The 25,317-nt window shown below is 32.1% G+C and overlaps 1 protein-coding gene across 1 annotated transcript; it reads right to left on the bottom strand.

Moving 5' to 3' along the window:
- Positions 1-272: 272 nt before the first annotated feature.
- LOC110105014 (gibberellin 20 oxidase 1-D-like) lies at positions 273-4,573 on the bottom strand. Its single transcript, XM_020834361.2, has 3 exons — positions 3,962-4,573; positions 2,804-3,128; positions 273-569 (listed from the first exon to the last, which is right to left on the bottom strand). The coding sequence occupies exons 1-3, from the start codon at positions 4,534-4,536 to the stop codon at positions 273-275; spliced, it is 1,197 nt and encodes a 398-aa protein (XP_020690020.1). The 5' UTR covers positions 4,537-4,573.
- Between the last annotated feature and the right edge of the window lie 20,744 nt (positions 4,574-25,317).

Raw genomic sequence — 25,317 nt, 5'->3', positions numbered from 1 at the left:
CCCATTGCCATCATTTGCTCGGACACTTTTATATGATTAAACAGCAATGCTTTACTCACACAAATCATGAATATCTGCAGTTCATTTTCATATCTGATATGCTTTGAACCAGCTTCAAACTAAAACTTGAATGACTGAAGCATTACTGATGATTAAAACCCCGAAGTATGTACAGAGGAGACTTGAAGGTAACAGCATGGAAATCAGAAGAATAAGAAGAAAAAGAAGAAGATTGTGGTCTAATCATCATATTTTGAAGAGGGCAGCATATATCATCCATGGCAATGGTGGCGAGAAGAGCTAGAAGAAGTAGAAGAGGAGAGAAGCCAGTTGGCAAATGCTTGTAGGGTTTGCATGTCGGCTCTATAATGAGTCTGTGTGAAGTCGAATAAGTCGGCCCATGTGAAGTCGGGGTACTTCCTCGGATGTTCTTCGTCCACAAGGCAATCCGGGGGACTAACTACCTTGTTTTCTCTTGGACAGAGGAAGAAGACAAGCGACCTCCGTTCTTTCACTTTGTTCACCACTGCTCTGTGTAAGCAACTCTTATATCTACCATTTGATAGAGCCTGCATGTAAGATATATTTAATATTGGAAGGAGAAAGGGGGACAGTTAGATCTCAGGTAAAAATGATCTGATACTTTTTTTTTTCTTAATTTGCTTTAATATACTGATTATTAGTGCATAAAGCGATCATTTTTTTATTGAATTTCTAACTTTTTAATTCGATATGTGGTCATTAGTTAACCATCGCTAATAGTTTTAGAGGCATAATTATATGAACACTATCCAACAATGTTTCTCTGTAGGATATTAGCATGGTGTTCAAAATATTACATATATTCTAATTTTATATACTCCACAAGGTTGAAAATAGTTTTAGGCCTTGATTGAGACTTTTTTTTTTTTATTGTTTTGTAAAGTTTTTACAGCTGAAATTTTATAAATTGTTATGGAGAAAGTAAATTTTTAAAGTTATTACAAAAGCAATTTTTTGTTATTTTTTTTTTAAATAGTAAAAAAGTAGTGACAAAATAGAAATCATAATTATGATTTGAAAAACAAAACAAAAAAAAAAAATTATCCCAAACGAAATCTTAGACTTCATTTGGGGCATCTTTCTCAATACTTTCTAAAGAAACTTTCTAGTACAATAATTTCTAATTCAAAAATTTTTTATACTAAAAAACTACTTTAAAAAGCAAAAAAAAAGCTGTTCAAACCAAAGCCTTAATTAGATAACATTTTGTTTGTAATAAATATACTATGAAATAATATATTTTTTATTTATGAATGTAATGAACACATCTGATATGCTATAAAGATGTTGAGAATCTTCAAATTTTCCTTTGTAAGAAAATAAAAATCGGCCTTTTTCTACTTATATACTTTCTCCATTAATGTTAAGAAATTTTCCCTAAATCTCATGGTAAAGGAACCTGAATAAATGGAAGTATCCTCAACCATGAAACATTTATTTGTCGTATTATTTAGATAGAATCCTCCAAGATATCTTTCAAATCTTTTAGAAATCCCCTAAAAACAGCTCATGAAGGCACTAAATGAGCCTACACCTACCTTGAACCTCTCACGAAGCTTGTTCCAAGAGCAGCTCCTGTAGGGGCCCTACCCACACCAGGGTGGGTGATTTGTAGTTTGGCCTTCAATAACTATTTTCATGGTGGATGCAAGTTGTCTGGATAAACTTCATTCAATAAATTCCTTGTAAAAATTTTATGAGCTGGACTTCAATTGCAAAAAGTATCGTACCAAGCTTACCTTTTCACAGAAACCAGCTCATGATAATATATTTTCAATATTACTTTTAATTGTATGCTTATAAATGTGAAACCAGCTCATGATAGTTTTGTATATGCAAATATTTTTATCTGTAACATATCATAAGTAATATTTTTATCTGTAACAAACTATATAGATAATATAGTTTGTTTTTTCATGAATTGCATAAGAAGATTTATATCAAATATTAAAATATATTTGGAGATAAACACACATAGCAGCACCTTCTTTTCTTTTCTTTTTGAATTTTGCTATCTTTTTTCAGTTTATTTCACAATAATTAGCAATAAAAGGCTTGTTCATAAATTTTTTCTTTCAACTTGCATATGATAATACTATTACTAATAAAATATCTTGTAATATTACCATGAGGAATTTCTTGGAAAACGTTTTGTCCAAGTTGCCGAGGAGAAGAACACGACAACCTAGCTAGTTGAAGCAAACTGACAAGAAAAGTCTCAAGATCTGGAAGCCAGCTACATGAATAAAATTGCAACAACAAAAAAAAGTTGTCCAAAGTGTTGCTCTAGAATAAGGTATTGGATCCAAATGGTCACTTAACTTGTTCTCACAAAACAAACAAACACCCAGCTCCCTATAAAGACACTAGGGGACTATATGTACGTATGGCCCCCCCACCCCCGAGTTCATCCAAATGAAAACTAAGAAGAAAAGAAAAAAACTTTAGTGAAAGGAGAATGATTACTCATATGAATTAGGGGAAATTAATTATTTTATATGAATTTATAAGGTGAAGAATATACTCTTAAAAAATTTATTAGAAAAAATATATAGTATCATTTCTACCAAAGGCCCACAAAATATTTTTTAATTAGAATGTGAATATTCTACTTTTATGCTAATTTCTTCGAATTACTTGTCAGCTTTAACTCACTTTCTAGTTTCTATTTATTTTCTTACAATACTATATTAATATATTTGAATAACTAATCAGCCATATATATAAGCAAACGTGCAGACGTGGATATGAAGATGAATACCATGAAGGTGTCGCCGATGTTGATGACAAGTGCGCCGGGCACCGGCCTCACCACCCGCCATTCACCGTCGGAGAAAACCTGGAGACCGTCCACTTCATCCTGCTGTAGAAGGATTGTTAGGGAAGTGGGGTCGCAATGCGGGCCGGTACCGAAAGTGAGCTCTGGCTCCTGGCATGGAGGGTAGTAATTGCATCTCAATATGGAGGTGCTTTCTGCGAAGAACTCCCGATAGTGCCCACCATCAACTCCCAGGCTTTTGCCTAGAAGCTCCATGATCGATAGGGATAGCTTCGTCATTGCATCGCAGTATCTCTGATACACCATCCTATGGGTTCCCACAAGAATTACGTTATTAATTAGTTCATCTGCATGCATGTTATTATTGCCAAAACTGACATTTTTCTTTTGTTTTTGGATATTTAGAGCAATTAAGGAAAATTCATACACATTACGTACATATGCAAGACTCGAACCCAATACCTCTTGGTTGATAGTCAAAGCTCTCAACCAAAAGATCAAGATGAGCTGCGTGCAAAACTGACATTCTCAGTGAGAATTTTGCTCATGCATATGCGTCTAGGTTACTTCATCACGTTTCAGCAATTTTGTTCTATTGTGAGACTTGTTCCTGAGTACTAAATCATTACAGAAAAACTTGTCATTGCCGTCGGATTTTCCGGCGGACATGTATGTGCCGAAAAAGCGGCGGAGTAACACGATCATTTAAAGTAATGCTCTTTTATTTATTTTATTTTATGTTATTTATCAATAAGTAAAAAGTTTTTAGGTTGCACAACATTCTTCTTTTCAAGCTATGACCGAATTGTTTTGGAATGAAGAATGTTTTCTAAAGAATTCTACAAGTGTGAACTACGTTTTATTCATGATAATAAGTAAAACCTATCAAATTAGGAGAATTTTCCAAATAAAAATGATACTTTTATTATGAGAGGTAATTTTTACGCTTACATTTTATACTTAATTTCTTTTAAATTCATGATATAATGCATGGATTTAATGGATGAAAGCATCATAAATTAATTCTCTTTTGTCATATCTTCATAGATTATTAAAATCTTGCAATAAAATTCAACGTGCGTGGGCTAAATATTATAGCATCCACTTCACGAGAAAAGAGGATCTCATCCATCTTCTTACCCCATTTCCTTGAAGCCGTTCCCAAAAGTGGATGTTAAGTAGTCAACAAAGACGGATTGTGAAGCCACACTATCATAACCAAAAGAGAGGGTTTCCTTCCATGGCAACTTATCAGTGAAACGGTCAGTATGAGCACCAGCATAGCCCCACTTGCTCTGACCTTTTCTTCTAGCCTTTAATTTCTCTGCGAGAGGAAGCCTGAAAAACTCATCAATGCAATTCAAGGCATCTTGCATGAGAGAAGAGTCGACGCCATGGTTTATAACTTGGAAGAAACCATGATCTGAGCAAGCTGAGTGGACAAGATCGATTGCAGTCTTTGTGGAAGATTCGTCTCCGGTTAAGAAGCCGTTGAGGTCGATGATGGGAGCTTTTAGCTGTTTGCATGAGCACGACAGGTCGGTCTGTGGCCAGAAGAACTGGCTTGGTATTGAAGATTGGTTGCAGAGTTGAGAGGAGTCGAAGATGATGATACTGCTACTTTTGTCTTCGCTGAAGTACTCTTTCTCTGTGTTTGTGGGAAGTTCTTGTGGGGGAGGGATGAGAAGATCCGAAGAAGTGGGCTTTGAGTCCATGGGAGGAAACTCGTGGGTTGAAGAGAGAGAGAGAGAGAGAGAGAGAGGTTGGGTGAGGTGGGAGATAAAGAGAGAGAGAGAGAGAAAGTACTTGGAAGGCGAAGAGTGTGGTGGGGTATTTGTAAAGAAAGGGGACGGTAGAGGACAAAATAAGAGGTAAGATTAGTGGAGGTGAGGTAGGGGAAGAGTGAGCACTGTGAAGGAAATGGCCAAAGAAAGCCTATTGGTGAGGGCGACGACCGAGTGGAATCTTTTCGGCCTTTTGCGAGAGAGGGCAAGATGAGCAGGAGTGCATTTCTATAAAGATGAAAGGAAAAAAAAAATATAGTGTGACTTGATGAGTGAATAAACGGAAAAAATCAAAAAAATTAAATAACGGTTAGATTTTTGAAAAAAATATATATCATAGGACATTCTATTACAAAATATGCATTACTATAGACTTATGTAAAAGCATAAAATATTATGCTAGGATTTCTTAATATAAAAGCATATATTTTAAAATAATGTTGTACAAATCTTAAAGCAAATTGAGGCTTTAAAACACATCACGGCAACTTTTTTTTTTTTTCGTTTTCTAGTATGACTAAAGTTTTAGTTATAAGGAATAATTTTTTTATAAATTTTTTTTGTAATCTACTTATTACATGTCGAAATATTTACAATGGTAGAGAGATATTGAGTTTAATGTTATAATTTTGCACAAAGATTCAACACACACGAATATTATAAGAAATGAATGGAAGAATTATAAATGAAACCTAAGTTTTGATTTAAAAAACCCAAGAAAAAAAAAACATAAGGGTATGACCTAGTTAGAATGACTCCACTATTATTTTTTATTGATTACAAATGAAGACATTCCATGACGAAAGGAATTGTTACACTATAAACAACATTTTAGTTCGTTGTACTTGGAAGAAGTATGTGGCAAAATTTTAGTATAAATCCTAGTGTTAAAGTCAGGAGTCAGAATTAATGTCAATGATGTGTATCAATATTATTAGTGATGATGTGTATTTGCATGATTAGTAATAGTTAGTGATAAGGTCAACAGACATTGGAGTATATACATGATAATTGTTAGAGTTTGTAGGGTAAAGAAGCATAATTAGGGATCATAATCAAGCGATGGAGGTCGAAGCAACTGAATTCAGACCACAAATGTCAAAGAAATCATAGTTAGGTAATGGTGGTCCAAAGGACCATAGTTAGGCTATGGAGGTTGAAAGGATTATAATCAATTGACAGAGATTGAAGGACCGTTAGTAAAGTTACAAAAGTTAAAGGACCATAATCGAGCTGTAGTGGTTAAAGGGTGGTAATAAAGCAACGGGGTCAGAAGACGGTATCAAGTGGAAGAGGTCGGACAACAATAGTTGGGTGATAGAGGTTAAAGGGACCATAGTCGGACTATAGTGCCTGAAAGGATCCAAGTCAGGCATTGAGAAGGACTATAGTTGATTGATTAAGGTCAAAGGATTGTAGTCGTGCCATAGTGATTCTAGCAACATAGTCAGGCGACAATGGTTAAAGGATTATAGTAGGCGGCGAAGGATGGAGGATCGTAGTGAAGTGAGGTAGTCAGTGATCTTTAGTTAGACGATAATGGTTGTAACTTGTAAGAGTATAGTCGATGACAAAATTTGAAGGACTATAGTGAGGCAATGGATGTTGTAGAGATTATAATCAATTGATTATAGGTTAAAGGTCCGTAGTCGGGCGACGATGGTTAAAAGTAAGGGCCAATGTCTATAATGGCGGTTGAAAGAAATAAAATTAATCGATATATAGATATTAGCTAGAGAATCATAGTTGGGTGATGGTGGTTAGACGAGCATAGTGGGTGACGATGGTTCGATGGCCATAGTAAGACAATATTGGTAGAAGAACCATAGTTAAATGAATGTGCATAAAGGATCATAGTCAGATGACTATAGTTAGAGGATGATTGTTGGATGATGGTATTCATAGGATTATAATCGGACAATAGAGTTTAGAAGACTATATATAATCGATCAATGATCTATTGTTAGGAGACATGGTAAGAGGACTGTAGTTGGGTGATAGTGGTCAGAGGACTATTATCATGATGAAGTTCAATGGGATTGTATTTAAGAAATGATAGTCAAATGGATATATCATATTTTGGTGATGGTGGTCAGAAGGGCCATAGTTGGAGTACAGTGTTTGGTGACCAAAATTAGATGAACGAGGTCGAATGATCGTTGTCGTTGTCAAGTGATGATGGTCGGAGTATCACAATCTAGTGATGATGATCAGAGGATCATAATTAAAATACATTTGCTAGAGGGCTGTTGTTGGGCAATAGATATTGGAGGAGTACTATGGTTGGACGGTAGAGTTTAGTGATCTATAGTCATGCAAAGAAGGTTGGCTAACTGTAGTCTGGAAATGATGATCTAAGGTTTATATTTGTGCAATAGAGATTAAAGGGAGGCTGTTGGGAGATAGAGTTTGAGTAATAATTTGATGACAATGTTGGGCTTTTTTCAAATGATGGTGTCATGTTTTCATCTGGTAATTATCCAATCATCTCAGTTGGGTGGTGGTTCAATGGTGATAGTTAGACAATAGCTCGATGGTGTTGCTTGGGATACTTAGAGCATTAAAGCTCTCTTGAATCTTATGCCAAAGACTAAGATCCTGCTCCAAACTCCCCTCATATAGAGAGTGAGAGCCTATTTATAGAATATTGAGAGTAGAATGCTTATAAATATATGGTGAAAATTTAGAACACTCTATTGCAGTGTCCGTATCGACTTCTTGTCATATAAAGCATTGATTCAACATTTAAGTGCCTTACTATTGTTGGAATTGAGCAATATTGGGCTTGTTGGATTTGTCTCATGTATCTATACACTAGATTTGTAGATAAGCATGCGACATTTGGAGGTGATTTGATTCTCTGATTAATATTCTTATGTTTTCAAGTATACTTTAGGGGTTTGATTTGTGCTCATTTAAACTTAGATTTGACCACTTATGATGTCATTAGATTCGTCTTCTAAAGATGTTCATTTTGACCATATGTTTATTGAAATCAAAGTTTGGATGGTACTATATTTAATTTTGGAAGTTTTCAATTCAAATATGTTTTGAGATTTGTGCCATCAGTTTTAGAAAACATATTGGTAAATTTTCAACAATAACAATTTATTTCTTATATGCAAATATTTGTCAACATGCAATGCATCTATTTTTATTTTGAAAGATAACAACTGATAAAACCAATTTCTACATGACAATTTTTTTAAAGCAAAAAAATAGTGTTTTTCTTAAGCTTAGAAAACTAGTGCCTTTCAAGTAAATTTTTCTCATAATATTTTTAATTAGCCAATTTTGTTTTGCCATCATGTCCCATTAATTTTATTCTGAAGTGTTATAAATATATAGAAGGAAAATAAAAAACTTCTAATATCTTAAACCAAAATAAAGCTCAAGATAATCACAGTGCCTGTCAAAAAATGCATGGGGAAGAGGACATGTACACTATTTTAAGTGTAGTTTAAATATTTTTAATGAACTTTGGAGTATGTGATGCTTAGTTTTGGTTAATATGTCATAATCAGGTGAGCATCAAAGTGAAAGTGAAAGAAAAATTAATGTCAATTCTACACATATTTTTCAAATTCAGTAATAAATGTTTGTTAGTAGAATTCAAGTTGGGTGGATTAAGTAGAGGAATGCTTTGGGCATATTGTGTGTTAGAAAAGTATCACTCAAACTTAAGGAAAAATTCTATAAGATGGTGGTTAGAATTATAATGCTTTATGATGCATAATGTTGGCCATTATAAGAGAAGCATATATACATTAAGTTAAGTGTTGCAGAGGAGAGGATGCTCAGGTGGATGAGTAGCTAGCTTTACTCTTAGAGACATGATACGAAAGGAGCATATACGTGAAAAGGTTGGATTAGCTCTAGTGGCAAATAAGATTAGAGAGAGTCGCCTTAGGTGGTATGGTCACATAAAATGGTGGCCTTCAGATGACCCAATTAGGAAAGTAGATGTATTGGATTTAACCTATATTAAGAAAGGTAGAGATAGACCTAATAAGACTTGCTTAGAAAATATTAGAAATGATCTTTTTTTATTAGATCTAAATGAGAATTTGACTTTTAACTAGACGCAACCTTTGAAATTCTATTGTGTTCTTTCACTACAGGAAAATCACTGATTTCCGGCGGAATTTTCCGGCGGCTTTCCGGCGGTCACATTTTATGTGACCATACCACCTAAGGCCGCCGGTAAAAACCGCCGGAAAGCCGCCGGCATAAATTGCCGCCGGTAAAAACCGCCGGAATTTATTTTCCTACGCCGTTTTTATCGGCGGTCACTTAACCGCCGAAAAAATAAAAAACCACCGGAAAAGGTTCAATTACCGCCGGAAAAGACCGTCGGAAATGGGTGATTTTCCTGTAGTGTTTACTAAATTTGAATTCTTCAAACCTCTTCACTCTCAATATGATGGTGTATATTTTTTCATCTTAGAATTTGTAGAGGGAAAGGCTTAGGGATTCAAAATATTTTTAAAATTCAGAATTAATTGCTACCCATTATAGCAAAAACTAAAAGTTCAGTTTAAAAAGATGAATTAAAACTAAGAAATATGCATTTTTTACTTCCGAAATTAAAAGTAAGTAATAGTGAGTTTTAAATGCTAAACAAAATTTGAAAATGGCTAGTTGAATTAAAAATTGAAAATAGTCATCAATCGATTCGGAATAATTTAGACCATTAATAACAATTATTTTAACAATTTCCCACTTGGTCCAAGTACTCCATCACAAATAAAATATGAAACAAAAATCATGATCGTTCCTTTAAGTGAGAGTATTATCTACCATGAATCACAATATATTACGTCTCTTATATATTTATTTATTAAAATTTGATGAATAAACCTTATGTTTATTTTAGGTCCAACTTAATGATGTTTATCATTACATAAATGTGTACACATAAATAACTAAAACATGGAAAACATCATAGCAATATTCATTTATAAAAAAATTAACTAAAGCAACACCAAGACCAATACGATCCACATGATCCTTAAACTTCTGTGATAGTATGACTTTAGTTAAATGATTTATATATGATCATCAATTCAATGCTTATGTGCTCAATAACCATTGAATTAATGATCTCTTTAACACGTTCATTTATGACTAAGTACTTAAGGTTAATATGCTTGCTTTGATTATTGCTTTTGTTATTCTTAGCCAAAAATATTTTAGCTGAATTATATATTTGTAATTGCTTAGATATCTAACCTATAAGTCTAAGTCTAGAAACAAAACTCTTCAACCATACATCATGAGATGTGGCCACAAAACAAGACACAAACTAAACCTCCATAGTGGAAGTAGCAGTCAGAGTACTTGGAACTCCTCCAAGACACAACTCTACTAGTAAACATAAATATGTACTTAGAAGTTAACTTATGAGAATCAATACAGCTAGCAAAATCAGAATATGAATAACCAGTCACTTCTAAACTATCAATTCACATATACATAAGCATGCAATATTTGGTACCTTAGAGATATCTTAACACTTTTTTTGTAGCCCGCCAATGATACATGCCTGGATTACTTCGATATCTTCCTAACATCTCAATTACAAATGTTATGTTAAGTTTTGTACAAACCTGAGCATATATTAGGCTACCAAAAACTATAGCATATTATATATTTTTTATTTCCTCCCTTTCAAAATCTCTTTTAAGGCACTGACAAAAATTGAATCTATAATCCTTAACAATGGGAGTTATGTTTGGTGAATAATATTGTATATCCTAAATCTCACTAATATTTAATTGATACAGGTCTCTTGAGACAAATCTAAAATACTTTGAAGTCCATCTCTTTTTATTTTTATGCCATTAATATAAGAGGCTCGCCCATATCCTACATATCAAAATGTTCTTAAAGAAATTATTTCAGCTCACACAATGAGGCTTTATTATTAGTTGCAAGTAATATATCATCTAAATATAGGATTAGAAAATAAAATATTATCACACTAATCTTCTAATATATACATTGATCCATGATTTTATCTACAAAACAAAATGAAGAGATCACATCATAGAATTTTAAATACTATTGATGAGAGACTTGTTTCAATCTATATATAGACTTCTTAAGCTTGCTCACTAAATGCTCTCCTACACTAGAGGAGAATTCTTCTAGTTGTTTCATGTAAACCTCCTCCTATAGTGTTCCATTAAGAAATACAATTTTCACATCCTTTTGTTATAGCTCTAAACTAAAATGTCCAACCTGTGTCATGATAATTCTGAATAAATTATTTTAGATAAAAAAAAAGGTCTCTTTGTAATCAATTCATTCTTGTTCGTTAAACCCTTTAGTAACAAATATTGCTTTTATATCCCTCTATATGTCCTAATGAGTCTCTTTTTATCTTAAAGTCCTATTTACACCTTATGGCTTTTGAATCATTAATTAGGCAACTCAATAAGATCTCAAACTTTATTATATACAATAGAATTCATCATGTATTTTATGGCATCAAACTATAAATTAGATTCTTTATAAATCATAGTTTATGAAAGTGTTTTAGGATCATTTTTAGCTCCAATATTGTATTCAAACTCTTTAAGATACACAATATAGTCACTTGGAATTGTTGATATTCTTTCCCTAGTAGTTCTTCTTAATTAACATTGTAACAACTACCTCTTGTGGAGTTGGTTATTCAACTATATCTACCTATTCATTAGTAGCTAGTCGAATCTCTACTAATGGTTGTCTAACACCTATTTGAAATTGAGGAGTGTTATGGTTAACAATCAACATGACACTTGAAATGAAAGGTTGACTATCTATATGTTTCTTTTTAGGAACTGAGATTTATAGTTGATCACCCAAATTAATCAAATTACTCTAAATACTATTTTCCATAATTCTAGTGTTATTAAATGAACAGTAAAATCTATAACTCCTGCACTTTTTAGCATATCCAATAAAAAATTCACTAATAGTTCTTGGGCCTAACTCTCTTATAGATTATACATTCTCACTTCACATGGACATCCCTACACTAATACATGTCTCAAACTCAATTTCTAACCTTTCCTCAACTCAAACGGAGTTTTACGAACAACCTTAGTTGGAAACCTGTTCAATATCAACATAGCCGTCTTGAGAGCTTCATTCCACAAGAACATATGTAGTTTGGAACTACTAATCATGATTCTCACCATGTCCATCAATATTTTATTCCTACTCTCAGCTATACCACTCTAATCATGTATGTCAGATAAACTATATTGGGTAACAATGCCATTTTATTGAAGAAACTTTACAAATGGATCAAGCATTTATCGATCTATCCTTAGTATAGAATCAATAATACTAACCACCTCTATCTGATCTTATAATTTTTATTTATTTTTTACATTGTTGCTCTACTTTTGCCTTACCTTAAAGATATTTAATTCTTCATTTTTATTTTGAAGTAAATAAAGATACATATATCATATGTAATTGTCAATAAAGGAGTGTAATATTTTGGATCATAAAAATTCATATTTGAAAAAAAGCATATGTTTGTATGATCTCTAATATATCTATATACTCCTCTTGACATCTTTCTTTAATTTGTTAATTTGCTTAACATTAATGTAACCAGTATCAAAGTTAGTTAAATCTAAAGTATCAAATACTTATTCTTTCACTAATCTTTTAATCCTATTTATAGAAATATATAATAATCTCCAATGTCACAATAATTAATTATAAATTGTGCACTATTTATTATATTTAAATTTAATAAAAATATGTTATTTTAGTTTTATTTTTAAAGAAAATATATAGAAAAAGGAAAAAATTATAACTATTGAATAGCACCGTAGTGTACGCATTCACAGCACCCCGGTGCATGATTCATATATTATAACTTCAGTTTCTCTATTTTCAAGCATCGAAGCATCACTAAGGTCAGCGTCATGATGTTACACAGCCCATTGCTCCAAAATTCAGCATCGTACAATTGGAGCCTCAAGAAAATGAGTAGAGAGCAAAGCCTTATAATGCCTCAACGCCAAAATTCACATTAAAGTGTCGCATTGATCAAATTCTAGAGTGCCATGGAGGAGCAGTTGCCAACATAAGGAACCAGGCTTACTTAACCAACAGGCGTGCCATTTTAATATTAACAGTGCCAAGTCAAAAAAAAAATATAAACTACACATGGCCATTATATATATATATATATATATATATATATAATGGCCATGTGTAGTTTATATTTTTTTTTCTCCCAAAGTTAAGATTTTCCATTAAAGTAAAAAAAGGGATACAAAAGAGTACAAACTGGCCTCGATGAAGGAATGCTTAAATAAATAGGAGTATTGAAATAGAATGTTGGCATGCCTAGACATAGGATGTTTGAATATTATATATGTTCTATAGAGAAAGAAAAATGTAGAAAGGCCATAAACCTTTGTTTTCACCCTACAAGCTTGATACAGATGTAGGGATGCATATGTTATGATCTAGATCTAAAAATTAAAAGTCTCATTAGGAAAACTATTTTATTTATATTTATTAGTCCAAAACATTTTATTTTTATATGTATCAAAATTTCTTATAAGTTTTTCTTTTAGTGGCAAAAACTCCAACACATCATTTTAACTTTTAATAGACTAAGTTGTGCATTTTAAGCAAGCAGTATTAGTTTAATTGTAATTAAGCATAACACTTCCTGATGGATTTGACACTTTACTCTATCATTGTATTAGTTGACTCGGCACATATACTTGCATATTTTAGTGTGCTTATTAATTTTATATCAAAAAAAATTAAGCATATTTTAACTTAGCAAGTCTCATCTTGGTCTATACGTACCGCTAGCCACTCATCAAGTTCTTTGCATCGTTACTGGGGAAGTAATATATGATTTACAATTTCAATTATATTATTGAAATACATATACATTTAGACCAACTTGTATATTTTATATTTGTTTTGTTTAATTTTTTTTAAGTTATAAAAAGTATTTTATTAATTGTTTAACTTGTGTTTTTTATTTTTTTTATTTCATCATTGTTGTATGCTTGCTAAATCTAGTAAGGAGCCCTTATTATTTTATTCATAAATAGAAAAGACCCTTACCAAAATTCAAAAAAAAAAAAAAAAAATTAGAAATATTTGACCCAATATAAGATCAAGATTATTCTAGTCTTATTAGAGAATATGTTAACCCTATAGTAGAAGGAATCTATCAGAGTATTAATAGACCTACTATTTATGAAAATAACTTTTAATTTAAACCTGTCATAATTCAAATGGTTCAAAATTCTCAATTTACGAAACTCCTGTTAAGGATCCCAACTTAAACTTTGTCAGTTTCTTAAAAATTTGTATAATATATAATTATAATGGTGTTAGTGATTAAGCTTTAAGGGAAAAAGATAATATGTGGTTGAATTCCTTGCCCCCAAGCACTATAACCACCTGGAATAAGTTGACTCATAAAATTTTAGCTAAGTATTTCCACCTTCAAAGACTATCAAACTTAGGAATGATATCACATCTTTTGCTTAGTTCGAAGGAGAATTAATTGATGAAAGTTGAGAGGGGTTTAAGAAAATCTTAAGAAATGCCCTCACCATACTTAAGAAATTCCTTCACCAATCTCTTTTAGTCGTATACCACTTAGATCATTGCTCATTAATAATACTAAAGTTAACCATAAAGAGAAAGAGAAGGATAAAAGTGGAGACCACTTGAGGAGTGGGAGTGAAGCACTCCAGCCAAAATGATATTTCTTGGCAAGTCTAGTTTGAAATTATAAATTTGGCACTACTATAATGGGAGGTAACCAAACTACAAAGAGAAATAGTATAGAGAATCCAAAAATATCTTTACAATCAAAATTTATTTCGGGGGCGCTGCCCCTTGACCCTGCGACCTGATCGGGCTGGTTGAAAACCGCCAAGGGGCTCTGCCCCTTTGGACTCCTGACATATCTACGAACGTACAATGATGAACAAATATGGGTTGAGAGGTAGCACCCTCAAAACAAATTTTGGTTGTAAGGACATTTATGAAAAAAAAAACTCTACACTTTTACTTATAAGTTTGTCCCCCTTGAAAATTAAGGCTGGATCCACCCCTATAGAGACCCAAAATAGATAGAAATTTAGAATTAATTGGTAGCCAACACAGTAAAAACTGAAATTTCATCAAGCCTAGTTTACATATCAAAAGTTTTCAGGAAGATGATTTTGGTTATAGTGTTTCTATTTAAATCGAGTACTTGTGATGCATGCATCTTGTTGAATGATTCTCTTTTCTATTGAAGATAGTCATCAAGCTCTAATTTTTACAAAATTAGTATATTTTTAATTGATAATAAGTATTACTCTTATCGCCTTTTTAAATAAATATGTTCTTATAATATTGTTTTCATCCACATAATATTCACAATATTTATGCCACATTCAAATTAATTCTTTATCCTTCCATAATTGCATTTTTAATAAACTAACATAATCTATGATACATATCACATAAGATACCGTATTTTTTATTGAACCTGTCAAACATAAATTTCACTTTTATATAAATTATATTAGCTAGCTAAACTAATGGTTCACATTAAGCTAATTAATTAGTGCTATATATTTTGTGATATTGCTCATGTTCACGAAAAATTATTGCATGCGGTGTCCTGACGTAGAGTTACGTCAGAACTTGTGAGTGTGTCCGGACATAAATTACGTCTGAACTACACACGTAATCATTTCTACATGTTCACAACACATTATATATTTGTGAAAAGTAACTTTCTGATCAAAGTATTCTTATTGTCTCTACCAACATAGCAAAAGTGTTATGTTCACACCATATATAATTTAAGCTTCTGTGGTCAATTCAGCATCTCTTTTTTAAAAATTTTACATCCTGCTTGGAAAGTTTGTCGTTAGTATTTTAAATCATCAAAATGCTAGCTTTGTTATATTTAAAACAGGATTAGCAAATACTAATTCCATGGTTCAAAACTTTAATGTTTTTTTAATTACTGCTAAGTAACACAGTATGTTAGTGGTAGTCCAAAGTTGCAGTAATCAGATTTCCTGGAGTCTGTCATGTCACGTCTATTAATTATCACTAACTACATACTTCCTTTGAAGATACTAATTACTATTGATCAGTGCCTAACAAGATATTTTTATACGTTTTGCTTCATTTATGATTACCTGTTCGTTGAGTAATTTGCTGACTTATGCGAGACCAGTCAAAGAAACACAATTTTCTTTCTTAATTAACTGAAGAGTGAAGACTAATTCATCTGGAGCAAAATAAACAATACAAGCTTAGAAGAGCCAGTAGCTAATACGTCATATGGAAGACGTACATCGTTATCCTGGATTTATCTTTGTGAACAATCCATGCCAGTGGATAATTTTGTTTAGCTATTGTTATTCCTATTTCTGCTGTAGCCCTATAATTCCGTCTCACTAAAACTAATCCTTAATACCTTCTTATGTCGTTCAAATGCGACTAAAATATGAGTTTTCTAGCGAAGTTTAGGACTTTTATATGAGTGGAGTGCTAACCATTGTTGATTATGTGCACTATGAGACAGCAAATGGTATATTAATTAATAGGGACTACTAAGTTGATGTGAGACAAAGTGAAGAGAAAAAAGAAAAAAAAAGAAACTGTGGAAGAGAATAGTTTTATATTTTGGTTTCGTTGGTCTCATTACAGTGCTTTAAAAAAATGAAAAAGGCTTTGCTTGCTTCATAGAAATTCAGAAGAACTAAGCTCGTTTTTTTGGTTGAAGTGAAGTGGTGCTTACGCCGCAATGATGTCCTGTAGAATTAAATTACTACTATGTTATACTAAGTATGTTAAGATTGCTTTTAGCTTAAGAGATTGTATTCAAAAGTTAGTCATACAAAAATTTCTTAGAAGTGCACGATATATGCTCAAAACTCAAAAGTTCATGACATTTTATACCTTACGAAAAAATTAAATTTATATTAAGAAAATAATAATTTTGAGTTTTGTTATATATATCTTAAATGTTTATAACAGTGTTTGATATTTTTTTCAAAATCTTTTGATTTTTAGCAAATGACTTGCATCCCTAGGAAAATTTTTTGTGAAGGTTTCTAAAACATTTTTTTTCGTTGTTGTTATGCCGTCTGATTTTTTGGTCCTACAAATGTCATACCAATTAAGTTAAAGTAGTCACAATTGTGTCTAAGGCTTCGTTTGGGATAGTTTTCTAGTACAAAAAATTATAGTTCAAAAGTTTTTTTTTTTTTGTAATGAAAAGCTGCTTTAGGAAGCCATAAGAAAGTTGTATCAAACAAAGCCTATGTCATGAGTGTGATTCACGTATCAACAATACTGATATTTGTTCCATTTGAAAGTTGTTAGATATAGGCACAAAAAACTAAGCTTATTCAAGGGAATCGAATGATTGATTTTGATGCTAAATTATGTCTCAGTTATATGGTCAATTGTAGTTCAAGCATACTAGACATTACTAATATAACCAATAGCCTATAGGCATAGTGTGGTCAAATCAAATATTTATTGATGATTGAAGTTATTAAATATGAATGATTTGGGAAGATTTAATTTTATTTAGGATGATAAGATTTTGATATGATTCATGGCCTAGGAAACATTTTAATAAATACAAATAACCCATGTAGGATTTCGAGCATTAGTGCCTTAAAAATACAAAGTAGTCCATATGAGATTTTGATTCCTTAGAGTTTAAGGTAATGTACCCATTTAGTTCATCAAAAACATCATACAACTTTTGGCCAATCAGAAGCCTAAATCATCCTAACTAGTAAACAATCCAACCCATAATTGTATGTTGTGTGGCAAAAAATAATTTTCTAGCAAGTAGTCAACCAAACTACAACCTCTATATGTCATATTACAAAGGGCTTAGCTATCACATCATCTAATCGTGTGTGAAAGTCTCTATGTAGCAAAGGTCAACTCATAAAAATGTGATAAGTTATGAAATTAGCTTATGTTAAGGGGTCCTATAAAACTAAGGTCTATCATCTTAATTTATTTGATTTTAACAAATTGACTCTAAAAATTTTAGGATGACATACACTTGGTTAATTATATTCCTTAAAATATTATATGAAATTTGATTATGATAGGATGACTGTCATTATCAGATAAATTGTTACTTAAGAATAATAGCTGAGCTATCATGATCATCGGCTAAGCTAAAGAGCTATTGGATAGGGTTTATATTATTTAGTCAAGCACTTTGCCTTATGTATATGCAAATGCAATTAATGTGAGAATAGATAATTCAGACCCTCAACTATCGAGCTTAAGATTTAAGTTTTTGGGATTGTGATTCAAACTCTTATAATAAGGAAATGCCACAAGCATTCAAGAGAAGCTCCTAATGTCCAAATTATAAGAGTAGTACGAGTAGAGGCCACCTATTTAGAAGGAAGGAAATTATGAGTACATGTGTATACCTAAAATTAGGTACTATTTAGCCATATAAGATGATTGAACAATAAAATGACTCAGTCAAAAGAGCCTAATTAAGACAGAATGAGACTTCATCAAATATTGTATGCTCAAGACTTAAAATGACATATAAGAATGGCCACTAGTTGTGTTGTAGAATCAAAAGAGCGTGATTCTTCTGAACATAACCAAATATGGTATGGTTGAGTCTAAGAACCACTAGTTTTATTTGATCAACCTTTGGAGAAAAGGTGGTGGTGGTCTCTCTACAACCTTTATAAACGGTCTACTAATTTTTTTGAAAAGGTTCAGGTTGCTAAATAGGAGGTTCAACTTCTACAGTTTGTTCAACACCAATATCCTTTTGAGATTGATATTTATCCTTATAAGGGTCTACTAAATCTTTCTCACTCCTAAGCTGTATATTATTGCATTGCTTTTCTGATTTTTGATTACTAATCAAGCTAGCGCCTGTTGCCCTATATGATTTTCTATTTTCCTAATGGCTGATGATTGATCTAGTAATTGAATTGACAATTGCATTACTATATCTTCCAAATATGCCTCCCTATTCCCAAACTGATTATTATGATAAAAGCCCGAGGGGTAATGTTATGACACTGATTGTGGGTACTACAGAGCTAACACAATCATAGTCCATAAAAGGGGCTTGTACAATTATCATGCCTATGAGAAAATAAATAGGAGTGTTGACATGTTTTTTGCAATGACACAGCCTCGTTCGAGCTAATTCGAGCTGGATTGGACTCGATCGAGCATCGTCGAACTAAAATTAACCCAAATCGAGCTTTAATTTCATCAAACTAAGCTCAATTTTACCAAATTAAACTTAAATCATTAATCTGAATCAAACCTAATTGAGCCTCGTCGAACCAAATGTGACGTAAATTGGTCGTGATTTGAGTCAAATTTCATAAAATTGGCTCGATCGGACCCAATCAGACCCCAATTTACCCATATCGATTTGGATTAAGTCCAATTAAAACCCAATTTCATCCCAATTAACCATTCCAAATTTGGTCCTACATCTAAGGGTTGAGATTTGTCCCAATTTTCTAACCTTGTTGCTGCCCTCCAGTCATTTTCTCTAATTTGTGCGGCTACATTAGAGATTTAAACCACAGGAGATTTCATATGGCAGAGATCTTCTCATTTCGTACATAGAGAGGGTCATTCGACTCTATCCAGATCAATCGACATAGAGAGCAGGAGACGAAGAGAGGCAGGGGATTCGACTTCATCCTCTTTTGTGATGTTTGTCCAATACTTGTGAATTTTTCTCTATTTCCTAAGTCTCTCCTGTACAACATTAATTAAAAATAATATTTTTATTGAACATTAAGACAATAAAATACTGCATAGTTTTTACTTAACAATTTATCCCAACTTTAAACTCTTGATTATCCTTAATCAATGGAGTATTCACCTATTGATCAACTTCATTAGCCCCAAAAAAAATTGGAAATTCAAATTAACTAAATTATATGAGAATACAATACCATTTAGATGTAAATTGAAATGAACAAAGTGTTGCCATTTTAATTTAAATAATTATAAGTAATCATCCTAATAAGTCATCCTTGTTAATATGCAAATTAAACTCATTTACTAAAAGTGTAAGTGCATTATTGACTATTAATTTTAGAGTTGAATAAAATTTCATTCAAAAATTGTTTGTGCCTTTAGTTAAATTGGAAGTTTATTTGGAACCCTTCATATGTGTTGGTTTTTTACACTCCCTTATTTCAGTTATTTGATTTGTGCATTAGATTTCTTTTAGGAATGTGACTACATTAGATAATAAGTTAGTGAAGAGAAAAAAGAAAAAAAAAGAAACTGTGGAAGAGAATAGTTTTATATTTTGGTCTCGTTGGTCTCATTACAGTGCTTTAAAAAAATGAAAAAGGCTTTGCTTGCTTCATAGAAATTCAGAAGAACTAAGCTCGGTTTTTTGGTTGAAGTGAAGTGGTGCTTACGCCGCAATGATGTCCTGTAGAATTAAATTACTACTATGTTATAACTAAGTATGTTAAAATTGCTTTTAGCTTAAGAGATTGTATTCAAAAGTTAGTCATACAAAAATTTCTTAGAAGTGCACGATATATGCTCAAAACTCAAAAGTTCATGACATTTTATACCTTACGAAAAAATTAAATTTATATTAAGAAAATAATAATTTTGAGTTTTGTTATATATATATATATATATCTTACCAGTGTTTGATATTTTTTTCAAAATCTTTTGATTTTTAGCAAATGACTTGCACGCCTAGGAAAGTTTTTTGTGAAGGTTTCTAAAACAATTTTTTCGTTGTTGTTATGCCGTGTGATATTTTGGTCCTACAAATGTCATAACAGTTAAGTTAAAGTAGTCACAATTGTGTCTGAGGCTTCGTTTGGGATAGTTTTATAGTACAAAAATTTATAGTTCAAAAGTGTTTTTTTTTAATAATGAAAAGCTGTTTTAGAAAACCATAAGAAAGTTGTCTCAAACAAAGCCTAAGTCATGAGTGTGATTCATGATATTTGTTCCATTTGAAAGTTGTTAGATATAGGCACAAAAAACTACTTAGCTTATTCAAGGGAATCGAATGATTGATTTTGATGCTAAATTATGTCTCAATTATATGGTCAATTGTAGTTCAAGCACACTAGACATAACTAATATAACCTAGCCTATAGGCATAGTGTGGTCAAATCAAATATTATTTATGGATGGTTGAAGTTATTAAATATGCATGATTTGGGAAGATTTAATTTTATTTAGGATGATAAGATTTTGATATGATTCATGGCCTAGGAAACATTTTAATAAATACAAATAACCCATATAGGATTTCGAGCATTAGTGCCTTAAAAATACAAAATAGTCCATATGAGATTTCGATTCCTTAGAGTTTAAGGTAATGTACCCATTTAGTTCATCAAAAACATCATACAACTTTTGGCCAATCACAAGCCTAAATCATCCTAACTAATAAACAATATCCAACCCATAATTGTATGTTGTGTGGCAAAAAATAGTTTTCTAGCAAGTCGTCAACCAAACTACAACCTCTATATGTCATATTACTAAGGGCATAGCTATCACATCATCTAATCGTGTGTGAAAGTCTCTATGTAGCAAAGGTCAACTCATAAAAATGCGATAAGTTATGAAATTAGCTTATGTTAAGGGGTCCTATAAAACTAAGGTATGTCATCCCAATTTAGTTGATTTTAACAAATTGGCTCTAAAAATTTTAGGATGACATGCTCTTGGTTAATTATATTCCTTATAATATTATATGAAACTTGATTATGATAGAATGACTATCATTATTGGATAAATTTTTACTTAAGAATGATAGTTGAGCTATCATGATTATCGGCTAAGCTAAAGAGCTATTGGATAGGGTTTATATTATTTAGTCAAGCACTTACTTGCCTTATGTATATGCAAATGCAATTAATGTGAGAATAGATAATTCAGACCCTCAACTATCAAGCTTAAGATTTAGTTAAATTGGAAGTTTATTTGGAACCCTTCATATGTGTTAGTTTAGTTACACTCCCTTATTTAATTTATGCATTAGATTTCTTTTAGGAATGTGACTACATTAGATACCAAGTTTTGATGAAGTACTCAATTTTGTTTTCATTTCTTTCTTTTGATTTGCTTGTTTTTCTCATAAGTTTCTTTTTTCAAATATATTTGAGTACTACATTAATGATTTTGAATATCTAATTGTCTTCTTCATTCAAGAATCCTTAAATTGAATTAATGTAAGGATTGTTATAAGCTCACTAATTCTATATAGGAGTTTATAATTATTTTCATAATTTAATCTAAACACTCTTGAAACCATTATTCAGTGCTTAGGTGTTTAGTGTTTGAAGTTCAAGATGAGATATTTACTTAGATGTTTTGTTTAATTGACTGTTATGATTTTTAAATTAAAAATAGTTATCCTTTGTTCATTCAACTTAGCACCTAGGATGTGCATTATTCTTAATTTAAAATCATTTTTAAGTATAATTTTAATTTGACTAATTTAGCTATGTTCATGCACTATGGAGAGAACAATTTTAATTCTCAAATGAAATTTTTTTAACTACACAATAACAATAACAATTGCAATAATAAAATACTATGCATATTAAACAAAAATTAATATAACTAAATTATGTGAAGAAACTAAATATCTACACTATTATATAACATAATTGGCTTACCTCCCATCAGCACTAAGTTTTTAGTCTTCAGCTAGATTATGCCAACAAATTTGTTTAGGATACAACTTTGTCATATTCCTCAAACGATCTATTTCTCCTCCTAAATACAATTTTAACCTATGGTACTTTAAAAGTTTGTGAGGTCTTTTGATTCTAAATTTCTACCCCCACTCCGTAAGAAAATAACTTAGTAATAGGGAATGGTCCCAACCACCAAGTCTTAAATTTTCCTAAAAATAATTTTATTCTAAAATTAAATAATAGTACCTTTTGTCCAGGGGTGAATTCTTTCTTAAGGAGCTTATGATTATGCCATCTTTTTATTTTATCTTTAGAAATCTTAGCATTTTAATAAGCTTCATTTCTTATTTCCTCCAACTCATTCAACTAAATTAGGCATTTTTTCCTTTTGATTCCTTGAGATTAAAATTTAGATCTTTAACTGCCTAAAATGACTTATATTCTATTTATAAGGGAAGGTGGCAAGCTTTTCAAGGACTAAGTGATAAGGAAATATTCTTATTAAAATTTTAAAAGTAGTTCTATAAGCCCATAATACATCATCTAATTTTATAGCCCAACCTTTCCTATTAGAACTTACAGTTTTCTTTAATATTCTTTTAGTCTTCATATTACTAATTTTAGCTTGACCGCTAGTTTAGGGGCGATTTGCTATGTCAATCCTATACTTGATATCAAATTTAGTGGATATTTCTTAAACTCACCCCTTGGCTAGAAATTTAACAATGACATCATAAGTGGATACCACTTTATGAAGCTACTTGGTAGAAGCCTAACAAAGATGACTTTATAAGTTGCACTAAGGCATTTGTGATGATTAATAAAGTCAACCATAGCCATATATTGATAGTAACCCTCATCCTAAGTGATGTGTAGGGTGCGTACCCTTTTAGTGCTCTCCTAATAATCCATAAAGTGGTCCTATAATGTGGCAAATTCATTTTTTAAGCATTGACTTAAAAATTATATTTATAGATCTATATACCTATCAAAATGATGCAAATCTAATAGTTGGTGACCATGAGATCATTGTAGGGATTTCCCCTACAAGCTAGTCATTTTTATAGAAAGTGATAGGGGCAATGTTTATTACTGGATGTCATACGGTAGATGCTAATTAAGTTCACTTCCCTAATATTTACATTCTTTGCACCCACTAGTGAGTCTTCTTGCTCATTAACCTAATAGCAGACACTACTCCTAAAATGTGTACTTAGTGAGTGGGGACAAGCTCATTTGCATTGCTCTCCATGGGAACCTTTCTTTGGCACAAATTGGGATTGATGAGTACAAACTCCTTTAGCTTTCCTTCATAAAATCCTCCATGAGACTTTAAAGGTGGTAACACTCCTTCAATTTATGGTTGTGATCCTTAATCGTCACTTTCATAGTCACTCGACACCCAAAGAATTTTATATTATGGATGGTCTCAATAAACATGGTCATTTACACTCTTACAATAGTATAGTGAGATAAGTCAGTAAATGCCATGCAACATATTCACAATTTCCTTAGTTATAGAAGCACCTTAATTTGGATGTTCAAGTCCTCAATAATCTTTAGGTGGGATGGGCCTTCTATCCCCGGAATAGAATGAATACTTTCTATTTCATGTAATTATTAGTGCCCTCTTTTAATATTTATAAGGGTGCATGACTCAAGAGAATTTAGCTACTTTATTGTATTCTTAAGCTTTTCTATGGATTTTGGCTATCTCTAATAGCTTAGTGAGTGTCCTTGGTTACAATAAGCCAAGTCATACCTAAAGGAATCCTCTCTCAATCCTTAGGTCAATGTGGTCTAGGCAATTGTAGGCTCAAGATCCATCATATCAAGCATGTCTCTCTAAAACAGCATTGTGAAATTCCTTAGTAACTCTCCTTGTTCTTACTTCATCTTCAATTGAGCTTGCAAGGACTTTTTGTGCTTCTAGGTGCTAACAAATTGAGTCACAAACATCCGTTTAAACTCATACATGGAGATAATTACTCCTAGTGGTAAGTGAGTGACCACCCAAGCACTGACTCCTTATGCATTGTAAAACGTAGGAGACACACTTAAGGGCACCATCAATATCTAGTTGAAAGGTCATTGATTCATATGTCACCACATGATCATTTGAATCAATCTTGCACATATAGGACTCAAGGTTTGACACCTTGAATTCGGGAGGCAACTTGACCTTAGCAATATCTCTTGAGAAAGCAATGGTTAGCTCAGCATGTCCTCTTCTAACTCACCTTGTTGGTGAAGTATAGTCCTTATCACTCATCAGTATGCAATTAGGATTAAGAATGGGCATCAAGGTAAATGCTCTATCTTCTAGCCTACCATGGTGAATTGAAAAGTCATAAGAAGCATCGAGGGTGTTGTCCCTTCATAGTCTTCCTTGAAGTCTGCCCAATGCATCCTAAATTGTCTACAGCTTCCTTTTTTTTTTAATTTCCATAGTCATAAAGAGTACTGTAATAGACATTCTCTATATTCACATATGGTTCCCGATAATTTAGCATGTCAAGTAGGACCTGTCTTCTCATCATTGGCATCAACTCATGCTCACCAAACCTAAGAAGATATTGTATTAAGATTCATTTGTAACTAGCAAGTTTGCATGGTGAGTGGGCAAGTTGGAACCTATGTGAGAATGGAGAGTGAAAAATAGAGCTAGAGTAGTTGAGAGAATTTGTAGAATGCACATGAAAACTATTAATCTCAATTTAACAGATGATCTATTATAATCAATCCAAAAGTTACACGTTATTCCTCATTACCCCTTATTTACAGAGTTCTAAGAGCTATAGGAATGGCTATCCAAAAATGATAAAAAAAAAAATATAATGATATATAGAATACTCATACAACACTATACAAATTACCCTAGAAACATATCATCTTCTGTTTGGCTGATGGAGGGTGAGGTCGGAAGGATTCGATGAGTTGTCTATGGGTGAGCTTTGTAGTGCCAAGTAAGCAACAAAGTAGATTTGGATAAGTC

This window comes from Dendrobium catenatum, unplaced genomic scaffold (genome assembly GCF_001605985.2).
Source record: "Dendrobium catenatum unplaced genomic scaffold, ASM160598v2 fragScaff_scaffold_1056, whole genome shotgun sequence".
NCBI lineage: Eukaryota > Viridiplantae > Streptophyta > Magnoliopsida > Asparagales > Orchidaceae > Dendrobium > Dendrobium catenatum.
This window is presented reverse-complemented; position numbering and strand designations above follow the sequence as displayed.